Here is a 15486-nt window from a genome sequence, read left to right as displayed (position 1 = left end):
AGCTTATGCTTAAATAAATTGGTTAGTCTCTAAGGTGCCACAAGTACTCCTTTTCTTTTTGGAAAGCCGAATGGCTGCTCCAAGGGAAATGTGACATTTCCGAAATCTGTTGTCAGCCCGAATGCCAACGAAAAGCTGATGTTTCAGAATTCTCTTGGAATGGAAATGCTGAAAGATGTCAAAGCAGGAGCAGCGAAACATTTGGATAATGTTGGATTGTCTCAAGAATGGCACAGAAATTTGTTTCTATATGATCAAAATGGGGCTTTCCTCATAATTTAAAATACAGATATCACAGTAATTAAATTAACAAAATGTTGTATTCTGATAATTTTGAAGATTAAACTGTAATATACAGTAATATCTAGCTGTCATATTAAAATTCAGATTTCAATGTAATGTAAGAGTTGAAATGACAAGAATCAAAATGATAAATTCAAAATGAAACATTTCCCCCTCCTTCGAAGGAAACGTTCCGATTAGTATTTTGTAATAAAGTAAAATGTTTCAGTCCAATAATTAAAAAATATTACACAGAGTTGGCTCCTATGGTAGGGCGTCTTTCCCCCTTTGATCCTCCGGCTAAACAATAATAATCCCTTGCTCATATGCAGTAGATCTCCAGACTCTTTGCAAAGGAGGTCAGGGTCAATATCCCTACTGTACAGATGGGGAAACTGAGGCAGGGTCCTGCAGCAGACCCCAGGTCTTGTGCCCTCCCTTGTCACCAGGCCGCCCCACATCCCTGCAGCCTGCTCTGGTTTAACTGTGGGGGCACAGAGATCAGGCTCTGACCATGACCCCAGGGCAGTCAGGGCCAGGGGGGTGGATTGGGGGGCTGACTCAGTGAGGGTGTCTGGGCCCCTCTGGTCTCTAGGGCAGTCACTGGGCTCCCTGCATCCCTCCTGCCCCTGGCTGGCTCCCCAGCTCTGTCTCCAGCCGTGGCTGCAGTGAGCATGGGACTCGGGCAGGGAGAAGGAGCCGCCCTCCTGGTAGAACCTGCTCAGCGGGTTCCGGGGCTGACGCCCTGTGCCATGCGGCTGGGAGCGATAGAGACGGTGGCACTGGGGAGGCTGTAGCAGGCTCTGGGGAGGAGCAGCATCTCTGGCTCTAGGAGGCTCGTGGGGGCAGCATCTCTGGCTCTAGCAGGCTGCAGGGGGCAGCGTCTCCGGCTCTAGCAGGCTCTGTGCAGGCTGGGATGATGCCGTCTGGTGTCAGGCTCCTGGCCTGGGGCTGGCTGCTCCTGCCCGTCTGCAGGGCACTGGAAGGTGAGACCCGGCTCCGTGGAGCTGCATGATGCGGTGCCCGCAATGGAGCCACCTGGGTGCGGTTGGGGTGGTGGTGGGGCGTAGCCTTCTCTTCATTGGCCTTCGCTCCGGTGTGGGGGACCCTGGCATCTGGCTGCCTCCCATGGAGACAGGGCTGGGAGCAACCGTGTTTCACTGGCAGACAGAGGATCCTGGAGTACATTTGAGCGGGGGGTGCAGGGGATGGGCACAGTGCCCGGGTGCTGGGCATGGGCAATGTAGGGCCACTAGGCGCAACTGCCAGTTGCATCCGGACCCCCTGCCCGCATCTTCCACCAGGCACTGATGGAGAATCCCGCCCTGTCCTCCGAGATCCGCCTGACGCTGTCCAGACCCCCACCCCTCCATGCTCCCCCTGGCACAGATTAGCCCCCACCACGTGTTCCCCTCAGCAGAGACCATCCCCGCACCCGCAGTGCTCTGTGCTTCCTGCCACTCTGCTTCCATGTCTCTGACCTGCTCCCTCTCCCCATTTCAGACTGCGCCGCCTGCGTCTTCCCCTTCATCTACCGGGGGCGATCGTACCCCACGTGCACCCGGGACGGGAGCTGGGCCAGGTGGACATTGTGGTGCGCCACCACCGCCAGCTACGATCAGGACTCCCGCTGGAAGCGCTGCTATGAGACGGGTGAGGGTTGGGGCGTTCCCCCTCATCCTGAGGTGGGGGCACCCTCTGGCTCCCCACGCTCCCTCTGCAGGGCCAGAACCCCAGGCTGACACAAAGCATGGTGGGAGATGCATCAATCGCAGAGCCCAGGGGGCTGGACTGAGGGGAACGGGGCTGTTTGCACCTCTCCCAGCTGTGGTTTCAGGCTCCCTGCATATTCAGGCAGCGTCAGTTACACTGGAGGTAGCTCCCCTCCCTCGGAGTGACAGGCTCAGGCTCTCAGCAGACTCAGGCAGCATCACTGCATTGGTCACACTCAGGGCAGCTCCCCCCTCTCACAGTGAGGGGCTCAGTCTCTCTGCAGACTCAGGCAGCGTTGCTGTGTCAGTCGCACTCAAGGCAGCTCCCCCCTCTCACAGCGAGGGGCTCAGGCTCTCAGCAGGCTCCAGCAGCGTCTCTGCATTGCTAACACTCAGTTCATTATTTGACTCAGTTAACACTCAGTTCCACCTTAAGGGTGGAAGGGGGGATTTTTTGGTTGAAATCAAAAGGTGAGAAGCAGAGAGAAACAGAGCGAGTGGCGATGTCCCCGGGTGTGACCCCTATGTCCCTCCCCCTCCCGCTCAGGTTCTAGGCCAAAGAAACCTGCGTCCTACAAGGAAATTGTCTCAGTTCCAGAAAACTGAGCCACATTTCTCTCAGACGATCGTTCACTGGTTCCTTGAGATGCTGGACTCAGTGACCACTCACTCGCTCTCTGTCTTCCCATGCACAGGAGCACCTGCCATTCCTTCCTCACCCCAAACTCAACAAACCATTCCTCTCAGTCCATCCAAAAAAAGAAATGTTTGAAAGTTTTGGTGAATCAAAAAGTTTAAAAAAAAAATCCTGTGGGGTCGAACAAATTGTTTCTTTTCAATTTCAAGCATTTTGAAATTAAAAGATAAAATGAAAGGAAATAGAATCATAGAATCATAGAATATCAGGGTTGGAAGGGACCCCAGAAGGTCATCTAGTCCAACCCCCTGCTCAAAGCAGGACCAATTCCCAGTTAAATCATCCCAGCCAGGGCTTTGTCAAGCTTGACCTTAAAAACCTCTAAGGAAGGAGATTCTACCACCTCCCTAGGTAACGCATTCCAGTGTTTCACCACCCTCTTAGTGAAAAAGTTTTTCCTAATATCCAATCTAAACCTCCCCCACTGCAACTTGAGACCATTACTCCTCGTTCTGTCATCTGCTACCATTGAGAACAGTCTAGAGCCATCCTCTTTGGAACCCCCTTTCAGGTAGTTGAAAGCAGCTATCAAATCCCCCCTCATTCTTCTCTTCTGCAGGCTAAACAATCCCAGCTCCCTCAGCCTCTCCTCATAACTCATGTGTTCCAGTCCCCTAATCATTTTTGTTGCCCTTCGCTGGACTCTCTCCAATTTATCCACATCCTTCTTGAAGTGTGGGGCCCAAAACTGGACACAGTACTCCAGATGAGGCCTCACCAATGTCGAATAGAGGGGGACGATCACGTCCCTCGATCTGCTCGCTATGCCCCTACTTATACATCCCAAAATGCCATTGGCCTTCTTGGCAACAAGGGCACACTGCTGACTCATATCCAGCTTCTCGTCCACTGTCACCCCTAGGTCCTTTTCTGCAGAACTGCTGCCTAGCCATTCGGTCCCTAGTCTGTAGCTGTGCATTGGGTTCTTCCGTCCTAAGTGCAGGACCCTGCACTTATCCTTATTGAACCTCATCAGATTCCTTTTGGCCCAATCTTCCAATTGGTCTAGGTCCTTCTGTATCCTATCCCTCCCCTCCAGCGTATCTACCACTCCTCCCAGTTTAGTATCATCCGCAAATTTGCTGAGAGTGCAATCCACACCATCCTCCAGATCATTTATGAAGATATTGAAGAAAACCGGCCCCAGGACCGACCCTTGGGGCACTCCACTTGATACCGGCTGCCAACTAGACATGGAGCCATTGATCACTACCCGTTGAGCCCGACAATTTAGCCAGCTTTCTACCCACCTTATAGTGCATTCATCCAGCCCATACTTCCTTAACTTGCTGACAAGAATACTGTGGGAGACCGTGTCAAAAGCTTTGCTAAAGTCAAGAAACAATACATCCACTGCTTTCCCTTCATCCACAGAACCAGTAATCTCATCATAAAAGGCGATTAGATTAGTCAGGCATGACCTTCCCTTGGTGAATCCATGCTGGCTGTTCCTGATCACTTTCCTCTCATGCAAGTGCTTCAGGATTGATTCTTTGAGGACCTGCTCCATGATTTTTCCAGGGACTGAGGTGAGGCTGACTGGCCTGTAGTTCCCAGGATCCTCCTTCTTCCCTTTTTTAAAGATTGGCACTACATTAGCCTTTTTCCAGTCATCCGGGACTTCCCCGGTTCGCCACGAGTTTTCAAAGATAATGGCCAGTGGCTCTGCAATCACAGCCGCCAATTCCTTCAGCACTCTCGGATGCAACTCGTCCGGCCCCATGGACTTGTGCACGTCCAGCTTTTCTAAATAGTCCCTAACCGCCTCTATCTCCACAGAGGGCTGGCCATCTCTTCCGCATTTTGTGATGCCCAGCGCAGCAGTCTGGGAGCTGACCTTGTTAGTGAAAACAGAGGCAAAAAAAGCATTGAGTACATTAGCTTTTTCCACATCCTCTGTCACTAGGTTGCCTCCCTCATTCAGTAAGGGGCCCACACATTCCTTGGCTTTCTTCTTGTTGCCAACATACCTGAAGAAACCCTTCTTGTTACTCTTGACATCTCTGGCTAGCTGCAGCTCCAGGTGCGATTTGGCCCTCCTGATATCATTCCTACATGCCCGAGCAATATTTTTATACTCTTCCCTGGTCATATGTCAAATTTCTCAGGGGAAATCTCTTAGAGTCTTTTGCCTGATGGAAACAACCTGCCGAGGTGGACACAGATTCGTGAAACGTTTCGGTCGACCCTAATTGGCGTTTTTCACAGAAAAAAAGATCTGCTCAAAGATATTTTATCCAGATCCACTTCCACGATGTCTATGCTGCCACCAGCAGCTCAGGGGCCTGATCTTGGCTGGGTCTCTGGACACTGCAGCAAAGCTCGTCTGTAAGAACTGTGTGCATCGGTCCCCGGCGCCGTGTGTCTTGCCTGTGCCATGCAGCTGAGGGCAGCAGCTCTTGCGAGGTGGGAACATGCTGCAGGTAATGGAACGGGCACAGCCCTGCCCAGCCTCAGCCTGTGATGCCCAGAGGTTGGCTGGGCAGGGGGGTAGTAGAGGGGATGTTGCTTAGGAATCTCAGCAGTGACCTCAGTGAGTGTCCCCAGAGCCCCAGGATCCCCAGGCGATGGGCCATTCTCAGATCTTGCCAGGGCTAGGATCAGGTGACGTGCAGCCGCTGTCATGGAGGGGACACGCCTGAGGGGATGTGGGTCAATGGCAGAGTAGCTCTGATAGGGATGCTCCAGTCCCTCCAGGTGGGCACTGCTATGCTAATGGAGGGGAGGGTGGGTTGGGGATGAAGGCCCTTCCCCTCTCCATGCCTCAGTTTCCTCTCCTGCCCTTTGTCTGCGAGCTCTCTGGGGCAGGGACAGTCTCTGGCTTTGTATCTGCATGGTGTGGCCCTGATCTCTGTGGGGTTCCCCAGGGGTATAGCACTGAGAGCAGCCCTGCAGAGCCCACCACGCAGCAGTGACACCTCTTAGTCCCTGTCAAGGTTCCTTCCCCACTCTGAATTCTGGGGTACAGATGTGGGAACCCACATGAAAGACCCCTAAGCTTATTTCTACTAGCTTAGGTTAAAAACTTTCCCAAGGTACAAATTCCTTTCCTTGTCCTTGGATGGTATTGCTGCCACCACCAAGCGATTTAGACAAAAATTCAGGGAAGGGTCAGTTGGAGCCCTATCCCCCCAAAATATCCCCCAAGCCTCTTCATCCCCTTTCCTATGGAGTCTTGAGAATAATATACCAACCAATTGGTTACAATGTGAGCACAGACCAAACCCCTTGGTTTTTAGGACACTGAAAATCAATCAGGTTCTTAAAAGAAGAATTTTATTTATTAAAAAAAAGTAAGAGAATCATACCTGCAAAATCAGGATGGAAAATAACTTTACAGGTTAACTAAAAATATTTAAAACACAGAGTATTCCCCTCTGACTCTGCTTCCCAGTTACAAAACAGGAATAAAACTCCCTCTTAGCATAGGGAAAATTCACAAGCTAAAACAAAAGATAACCTTACGCATTGTCTTGCCCTTACTTACAATTTTTGTAATCTTAGACGCTCATTTCAGGTATGTTTTCAGGAGACGTTTTTCCTGCCTGATCTCTCTCTCCATACAAAGAGGGAACAACAAAAGAGAGCACAAACAAAATCTCCCCCCCAGATTTGAAAGTATCTTCTTTCGTTATTGGTCCTTTTGGTCAGGTGCCAACCAGGTTATTTGAGCTTCTTAACCCCTTATAGGTAAGGATTCAGTACAGCTGCTCAGGAGGGATTTTATGCCTACCATTAGCTGTATGTTTATGACAGTGCCTGTCTCTCCCATTCCAGAGTATGGAGGCAACACGGGTGGCCAGCCCTGCGTCTTCCCCTTCATGTACCGGGGCCGGGTGTTCTACACCTGCACCGACGAGGCTGCCAAGCCACGCAGGTTCTGGTGTGCTACCACTGGGAATTACGACCGGGACCAGCGCTGGAGCTACTGCCCTGATACCCGTAAGGATGGGCAGTGGGGCAGAGGGGAGGGGATCAATGCAGGGCGATTGGGAGCCACTCACCTCACAGTCACCCCAGGCGGAATCCCAGCTGGGAACCCCACCACACTCTCTTCCTGGTACAGGTGTGCCTGGGTGCCGGGCAAGGCTTCTCGGGGACATTTCAGCCTGAGACGCCATTGTGCTGGGTGCTGTACATTATTTATTTGGGGTATTATGGTAGCACTGGGAGCCCCAGCCATGGCCCAGAACCCCACTATGCTTGGCACTGGGCAAACTCAGAATATAAAGGCAGCCCCATGTATTTGTCAAACCCCAGCTCCTGGAATCCTGTGACTATGGGGGAAGCTCAACTTTCTGTTTAAACATAGAAAGGAGGTTTCTGCCCCTTGGGGCTTCAGGGAGAAGCTGGGACTGGAAGAACGCCCCGGGAACGAGTCGGGAAATGAAAAGACCCTCCCGCTGATTGTTAACAACCTTGTGATTTTGGGGGCCAGAGTCCCCATTGCTGAACGTGTGGGTCTGGTGACACTGAATCTGCCTGACACAATATGGCCCCCTATCCCAAACTGTGCCCAGGAGCTCAGCGGGGTGAGGCAGACCCATTGCCCTAGGCATGGCATGTAGGGCGGCTCTGGTGTGTTATAGGTGTAACAGCACAGGAGTCCCTCCTGGAGCAGGGTTTGCACTAGACAGACAGGGATCTGGGGTTGTGGACAGGCTGGTACAACCTTACACTTTCACACTGATGTAGTATTTGTCTGGTAACTTACGATGCAGAAGCACCTGAAACCAGAGATCAGGGACCCCATTGTGCCAGGTGCTGCATGCACCCTGACCGAGAACAGGGGCGCCATTGTGCCAGGCACCATCCAGACCCTGACAGAAATCAATTGTGCCAGGCACTGCAGAGACCCTGATCGACATCAGGGCCTCTGACAAACAACTGCGGTTCCCAGAACTGTGACCCTCTCTGTTACCCTACTCTGCTGTGGCTAAGCTGTGTGTCAGCTTCCCAACTGGCTTATCTGCCCTGCCAGCAAACTCTTCAGGACTCTGCCAGTCCAATTCTCACAGCCTCTCATGGTAGCATGCACGAAACCTGATCAGATTCGCTGCTCCATCAAAGAGACAGCACCCAGCCGCTTATTGGCTTAACTGGGACTGACAAACCCTCTGTGTCAATCCAAACACCGAGATGTTCTGTGGTAAGAGTAAGACAAGTTTATGAAGTAAAGGACATAGGTTTAAGCGATGGCAAGCTGAAAGAATAAGGACAGAAACGTTCATGAACAAACACCAGTAGAAACACACTTCTCAGGCTAGAACCGAATGTCAGCCAGTTATGATCTTTGCCTAAGCAAGTTTCTCATCTGTGCTCAGTTCCCAGAGATGTCACCCCTTTGGCTGAAGGACTCAGGAGCCCCAGCCTCCTGTGTCTGCCCAGTCATGGATAACCCCATGGGGTTCTTTCCCCTTCTTTTTATAGTCCTGAAAATCTTTGCAATGTATTCTGTGCAATGTGGTCCCAGCCAGTTTCTCTCTCCTGCAGAGACTGGGCTGTCTTCTCCCCGGCTTGGTAACTTGATGGCTTTGTTTACCTTAGATGTAAATGGATCGTCATTGTCTCTGCCTGAGGAGCAGGCTGGCCAGAGAAGCAAATGCCTGTTCCTTACTCTAGGACTTATTCATTGCTTGCCAAACACATCTGAGGAACGTCATTCCAGCCCCTCTTCATAACTCTTTGTATACACCCCATGCAACAATTTTCGGGATCAGCATGTTGCCCGTTTGTACATGATCCGCCCGTGACACCGGTTAGCTGCAGATTCTGCCAGGTGTGTGAGGTGTAGTGAGTACGCTAGGCCTGACGGGCACTACTGTCCCACTGCAGTGCCTCCCTGATGGGCTCCTATGTCACTGGGTCCCATCGTGCCAGGTGCTGCACAGAGCCCGACCGAGGTCAGGGCCCTGTCGCTGCACAGACACAGAGTGAGCGCCAGTCCCTGCCACAAAGAACTGACCTACGGGCAGGAGAGGTGACAGGCACAGAAAGGAGAAGTGACTTGCCCAAGGTCCCCAGAAGGGAACCCAGGAGTCCTGGCTCTGAATGCAGTGATTTAACCACTGCATCACACTGCCCCCTCCCCTCTCTGTCTCCCCAGTACTGGCTGGGAATTCCACAGCTCTCTGTGCCTTCCCGTTCACCTACCAGAACCGGACCTACCTGGGCTGCACGGCAGATGGGGATGCCAGTGGGAGGCCCTGGTGCTCTCTGACCAGAAACTACGACGTGGACCAGAAACGCACGTACTGTCTGGACTCAGGTAGGGCCCAGGGAGAAGCACGGCAGAGCTACATGGGGCTTTGCTGCCTGGCTTGGCCTATGGGGACCCAGCATCCTCTCGGGCTGGTCTGCCCCTGGCAACCCCATCGTAGCCTCGGACACTTGGCCGGGGTGTCCATAGGGAGTGAGATGCCCAGCTCTGAGTTCAGTAGAGTTTCTGCACTGAACTGCAGTTGGCATCTTGCATGGAAGGGTGGCCCAGTGGTTAGTATTAGCCTGGGACTTGGTCAGTATGAGATGAATTCCCTGCTCTGCTACAGTCTTCCTGTGCAAACGCAGAGAAATCACATAGCAGCTCTGTGCCTCAGTTTCCCCACCCATGTAATGAGGATAATTGTCTTGCCTCACAGGGAGTTAGGAGGTTAAATACCTCATGAGCTGTGCCAATGGGGCCAGAGCAGTACGGTAAGTAGATAGACTGGAAATTGCAACTGGGGAGTGTCACATCCCAGGGCATTTGGGTGGCTGAGAACTGAGCTGTTAAACACAACAGGCCCAGCCTTGGGGGTGGGGTGGAAAAAATGCAGATGTTTCCCTGTTGTTCCTGTTTTGCAAGGTGAAAATGGGCCGACTTTGGAGGGGGGAGGTTCCCCCAAAAGTTTTTGCAAAATGTTTTCAGCAGAACGTTCCCAGGAACGGTTCTCGACATTTACCAAAAGCCAGTCTTTCCGGCCCGTGAAAAATGTCCATGTCCCGGTTTCCAATAACCGTGGGATCCTGGGAACGTTTTCTGTCGGAATCTTGATGGCAAAAGTCACCGAAGTTTTTGCAGAAAAGGAAACTTTGGACAGTCCCAGCTGTCTTGTGAAAATAGCCATTTTGGGGGCAGAAAAAGGACATTTTTGAGGGGGGAAACCCCTTTTGTTTGACAAACATCCCCCACTTAGCTCCAGCATTTCCACAGCCCATGGAGTGAGTCTTCCCAGCCCCTGGGATCCCCTAGTGTAGCCAGACCTTTAGACAGAAGCGGGGAGTTAACAGACCCTCCTTTGCTGCTCCATGGGCCCTTCATTGCAACATCTGGGACAGCAAAACCCGCTCTGGGGCAGCATGAGCGACCTGCTGTGCCCTTTGCTGCTCTGTGGGGGGACGTGTAAACAGGGCCAGGGGAGGTGCAAGGATCCCCAGCCTGTGGGGCTGGGTGGCCTGGGCCAGAGCCCGTGGAGGTGACTGGCCCAGCCCCACCTGCTTGGCCACACTGACGTCTGGCCTGTGCGGGGTCAGGGCCTCCCTGCTTGTGGGCCGAAGGGGTCAGTACATCCCCTGTGTCCCCTCCCCACGGAGCCCCTTAGGTGGGTCCTGCACAGTCTGTCCCTGTCAGCGGGAGGTGGCAGCCATCTTTGATGCCATCACTAACAAGACCCAATGTCTCCACCACTAACCCCAATGGAGGGGAGCAAACCCTGAGGCGCTAGGGGAGGGGGCTATGGGTCTGGATGGGGGGCGCAGCTCCCTCAGCCCTGCTGACCCCTCCCCCCCCAGGGTGTGGCCCAGTGGTGACCAGGGCAGGGCAGGCTATGGGAGGGCTCTGACACAGCCCGGGCCCCATGGCCTGTGGACGCTGGGCTGGGTTTTCCCACAGCGGGCCCTGCATGACTCTGTGGGGTCCCAGCTATTTGGGGGCAGGGGTGTTGTAGATTAGGGGGTTGATGGGAGCTCCAGGGGCTAGGTGTGTTGGTGAGGGGCGCAGTATGCTCTGGGGGGATATAATTGATTAGGGACCCCCCTGCCCAGCTCCTTTTGACCCATTAAGAAAAGGAGGACTTGTGGCACCTTAGAGACTAAGCAATTAATGCTCAAATAAATTGGTTAGTCTCTAAGGTGCCACAAGTCCTCCTTTTCTTTTTGCGAATACAGACTAACACGGCTGCTACTCTGAAACCTGTCATTATTTTGACCCATTGTAACTTTCATGATATTTCCCCCAAATGACCCGGGATTAAGGGCGCCCAATTTGAGATGCCTCAGAGAGGCTGGACTGACAGAAAGTGCCGCCCTGGCCTGTGATGCAGGACACCTGGGTTCTGTTCCCAGCTCTTCCACCTGCCCCCACTGGATGAACAGGGGCATGCCCTTTCCCCAGCTTTGCCTCAGTTTCCCCTCCTCCCTGGTGTCAGTCCGGTCGATTTGGATTCTGAGCTGCTTGGTCCAGGCCTGTCTGTTGTCATGGGTCTGTGTAGCGCCTGGCGCTGGGGGTTCTGGATCTTGGTTGGAGCCCTGGGCACTGCCCTGATATATATGCTGCCATGTCTCACTTTGGGCTCCCAGGATTCCGAGTCTTGGCTGTAGCCCCTGGTATGGGGCTGTAATTCCCCCGGGGCTGGGGCTCCCCGGACAGGCCAAATGTTGCACTAATCCAGCCTCCCTTCACCCTGGCTCGTTACAGATGGGCGCTCAGCAGACACAAGAGAGACTCCAGACCTGGCCTTGCTCCCCCCGCCTTTCTCCAGAGCTGGCAGGTGGGGAGCAGAGCAGGGCTGGAGGGGGAGGAAGAGACGCTGGGCGAGAAGATCCATGGGCCAGTCAAGATCCAGCCATTAACATACGTGACGTGGCTGCATGACTACTCCAGAGCCCCCCCTGCACCCGGAGCCGCGAAAGCCTAGAGAAAAAGGTGTTAAAATCCAGCCCTTCGCAGCCTGCATATTGCTGGGCTTTGCTCCTGTCTCTGTCCCCTTGCCTACATGCCGCACGACCCAGTCCTGCTCCCCCTGGCAGCCACGCGCCCCCTGCTTCCAGCTCCCGCACTCACACAGACCCTCAGTGCCCCCCTGATTTCTGGACAGCTGGGCCCTGCTGCCTGGGTGTCTGGGGACGTGGCTCTGCCCGGGCAGACCTGAGGGCACTGTGAGGGGCTGGCGTGGACTGAATTGTGAACTCTGCTGCTGCACTGGCACTGCCATGGTGAGGGCCCGGCTGTTCATCCCGGCTCCCCCCGGCCCCGGAGCCTGTGCTGGGAATTCACCTGCCCCAGGCTAGAGGGAGCTTCGAGTCACTGGTGGCTGCGTCACGCTCGGGGCCAGTGGCCCTTGCACATCTCTGCCTCTGCTTCCCTCGGCCTGTCATAAATATAAAGGGAAGGGTAAACACCTTTAAAATCCCTCCTGGCCAGAGGAAAAATCCTTTCACCGGTAAAGGGTCAAGAAGCTAGGATAACCTCGCTGGCACCTGACCCAAATGACCAATGAGGAGACAAGATACTTTCAAAGCTGGAGACGGGGGGAAACAAAGGCTCGCTCTGTCTGTGTGATGCATTTTCCGGGGACAGAACAGGAATGGAGTCTTAGAACTTAGTAAGTAATCTAGCTAGATATGCGTTAGATTCTGTTTTGTTTAAATGGCTGATAAGATAAACTGTGCTGAATGGAATGGATATTCCTGTTTTTGTGTCTTTTTGTAACTTAAGGTTTTGCCTAGAGGGATTTTCTATGTTTTGAATCTGATTACCCTGTAAGGTATTTACCATCCTGATTTTACAGAGGTGATTCTTTTACTTTTTCTTCAATTAAAATTTTTCTTTTAAGAACCTGATTGCTTTTTCATTGTTCTTAAGATCCAAAGGTTTGGGTCTGTGTTCACCTATGCAAACTGGTGAGGATTTTTATCAAGCCTTCCCCAGGAAAGGGGGTGTAGGGTTTGGGGAGGATTTTGGGGGGAAAGATGTTTCCAAGTGGGCTCTTTCCCTGTTATATATTTGTTAGATGCTTGGTGGTGGCAGCACTAAAGTCCAAGGGCCAAAGGTAAAATAGTTTGTACCTTGGGGAAGTTTTAACCTAAGCTGGTAAAAATAAGCTTAGGGGGTTTTCATGCAGGTCCCTACATCTGTACCGTAGAGTTCAGAGTGGGGAAGGAACCTTGACACGGCCATTCACAACAAAGGTCTCTGGCTGGCAGCCCCTTTGCTCCAGCCCCTGCTGGTGTCGGCCCAAATCCCACGCAGAGATGGAGGCCAGCTGGCAGCCAGCTCCGACGAAGAGACCAGTCGCCAGAGGGGAGAGAATGAGCCACCGAGCTGGGCCCAGACACAGACTGAGTCCCCTGTGGTGACCAAGGGGAGATGGAGGTCCCAATGGGTGAAGCCTGTCCTGTGTTTGGGGGAGACTGATCAGCCCCCCTGCTAACAGGGACGGAGGAAGCAACAATTGCCCTCTGGGATTGTTGCGTAGACAGGCGTAACCCAATGTGGTTTCTGTGCTAGTCCGTCTCCCCCGCGGCCGCCAGTGTCGCTGCTTTGGTGTGTGGCCATCCCCCTTTGGACGCCCATTTGCCCATTAAGGGACCAGCCCTGGGCCGTGTTCGCCCCGTGGTTTGATGCTGCAGACGATTTAACACGGGTGTTGCCGTGTGCTTGCGTCACTGGCCGTGCTCTGCCCTTGGTTTGGGGCAGGGCTGGTTGGACCCTTCATTAGCTGGAGAGGGTTTGCAGGAGTTTCCCCTCCATGCCATGTCCTTCTGATTTGGTTTTTCTTTGCTCATTAGCTGAATAAAATCTTCAGTGCACATGGCGCCGCTTGGCTTCATAAGCAATTCAGGTTGGAACCAGAGAGAATCTCTGGCACATTGCAGAGATTTCCCCCCAGCTCGCCTCCAAATTAACCTTTTGGTTTTAACTGCTTGTCTGGGCCAGGACGTCCCCTGAGCGGTGTCTCTGCCCCAGTGCCTTCTGGCCTGGCCCTGGGGTACAGGCAGCCCCGTCCCGCACAGAGTTAAGCAAGCGGCACCTGAGGCCCAGCTCCATGTTGGCAGCATCTGTTCAGCACCACATGCCCCGTACCCGTTTCAGGAGCAGAATGGTGAGCAACCTGGGGACTGGCCCAGCTCCCGTCAGACGGGGGATCTGGCATCGGAGACTTGCCCACGGAACTGCGCGTTCCTCACCCCCTGTGTCGCTTCACCCTATCGCACGTGGCCACTAGGGGGCCACCTGGACATGGGGGGCGGGGCTCAATCCAGTGGAGCGGGGCTGATTGACACCTGCAGGGGCTCTGGCCCTGTCTATGCAATACCTCTGCTTCTCCCCACGCCAAGGGGGTGCGAATCGAACACAGACACAGCTCCGGCCTGCAGGGACCCCAGTCTCCAGTGCAGACCCTCCCCACACCCATGGATGATGCCATGAGGTGGGGAGCTGGGGGCCCATCCTGCAAGTGTGATGGGTTCAGACTCTGGGCCCTGATCCTGCGCCTGAGGAATTGGCGCAGGTCAGTGGGAGTCACTGGGGTGAGGAACATTGACCCAGCCCGGGAATGGTCCATGGGGAGCAATGGCGCGTGAATGGGGCTCGCTGGGAATGAGACCCCATCCCTGAGACTGCAGAGAGAGCGAGAGCGGGGTCCTTGCTCAAGGGTTCGGGGGCCCCTATGGGGGGCACCATTCCCTATGGCATCCAATGACAGGGGTTCCCAAACTTTCCCCCCTAGCTAAGGAAACTGAAAACCATCCATGTGTGTTCAAAAGCCGTGTGAAAAAGTGCAGTTCCCGCTCTCATCACACGGGTGCAGCCGAGCTCCGGACTCCTGCATCCTTCTGAGAGCACCTGCAAAAGCCCAGTGAAACCTGGGGGTGCTGCAGCTCCTGCCGCACCCCTAGTTCCCAAGCCTGGGACACCCTGGCCGGGGGCCCCTATCGTGCGCCGGGTTCCAGGTACTCCTTTTCTTTTTGCGAATACAGACTAACACGGCTGTTACTCTGAAACAAGAACGTATGAGGACCAGTGGGGGGGGGGGGGATAAACATGGGGAAATAGTTTTACTTTGTGTAATGACTCAACCACTCCCAGTCTCTATTCAAGCCTAAATTAATTGTATCCAGTTTGCAAATTAGTTGCAATAAGTTAATTGCAAATACAATTAACTTAGGCTTGAATAGAGACTGGGAGTGGTTGAGTCATTACACAAAGTAAAACTATTTCCCCATGTTTATCCTTCCTCCCTCCCCCCACTGTTCCTCAGACGTTCTGGTTAACTGCTGGAAATGGCCCACCTTGATTACCACTACAAAAGGTTCCCCCCCCGCACCCCGCTCTCCTGCTGGTAATAGCGCTTCTTAAGTGATCACTCTCCTTACAGTTTGCATGATAACACCCATTTTTTAATGTTCTGTGTGTATATAAATCTCCCCACTGTATTTTCCACTGAATGCATCCGATGAAGTGAGCTGTAGCTCACAAAAGCTTATGCTCAAATAAATTTTTTAGTCTCTAAGGTGCCACAAGTACTCCTGTTCTTTTTGCGAATACAGACTAACACGGCTGCTACTCTCAAACCTAAAGATACTAGTGGTGATTTGTGCATGAAGAGCATTTCAAATGTTATCATCACATTGGGATATGCACTGCAGTCCCTCTGTTTAACTCAGGAACATTTAGCTCAAGGGGCTGAGCTGCTGAAAAAAGTGACAGAGGCCAAGGCCCCAGACAGAACATTACATGAAATAATCAAGCTGATGGATATATGTTTAAAGTAGAATGTTGAATGGCTTCTTTGCTCAGAAAATTACAAAACACTG

General features: G+C 53.0%; 1 protein-coding gene across 1 annotated transcript; it reads left to right on the top strand.

The window, feature by feature from the left end:
• Positions 1–1100: 1100 nt before the first annotated feature.
• On the top strand, positions 1101–12394 carry LOC311511942 (matrix metalloproteinase-9-like). The gene is made up of 5 exons (XM_084612910.1): positions 1101–1268; positions 1786–1935; positions 6469–6633; positions 8798–8959; positions 11366–12394. The coding sequence occupies exons 1-5, from the start codon at positions 1199–1201 to the stop codon at positions 11518–11520; spliced, it is 702 nt and encodes a 233-aa protein (XP_084469036.1). The 5' UTR covers positions 1101–1198; the 3' UTR covers positions 11521–12394.
• The last annotated feature ends 3092 nt before the right edge of the window (positions 12395–15486 follow it).

This window comes from Lepidochelys olivacea (assembly GCF_965140295.1).
Source record: "Lepidochelys olivacea isolate rLepOli2 genome assembly, chromosome: 23".
Taxonomy (NCBI): domain Eukaryota; kingdom Metazoa; phylum Chordata; order Testudines; family Cheloniidae; genus Lepidochelys; species Lepidochelys olivacea.
The sequence above is the reverse complement of the archived record's forward strand: the minus strand, read 5'-3'. Positions and strand labels throughout refer to the sequence as shown.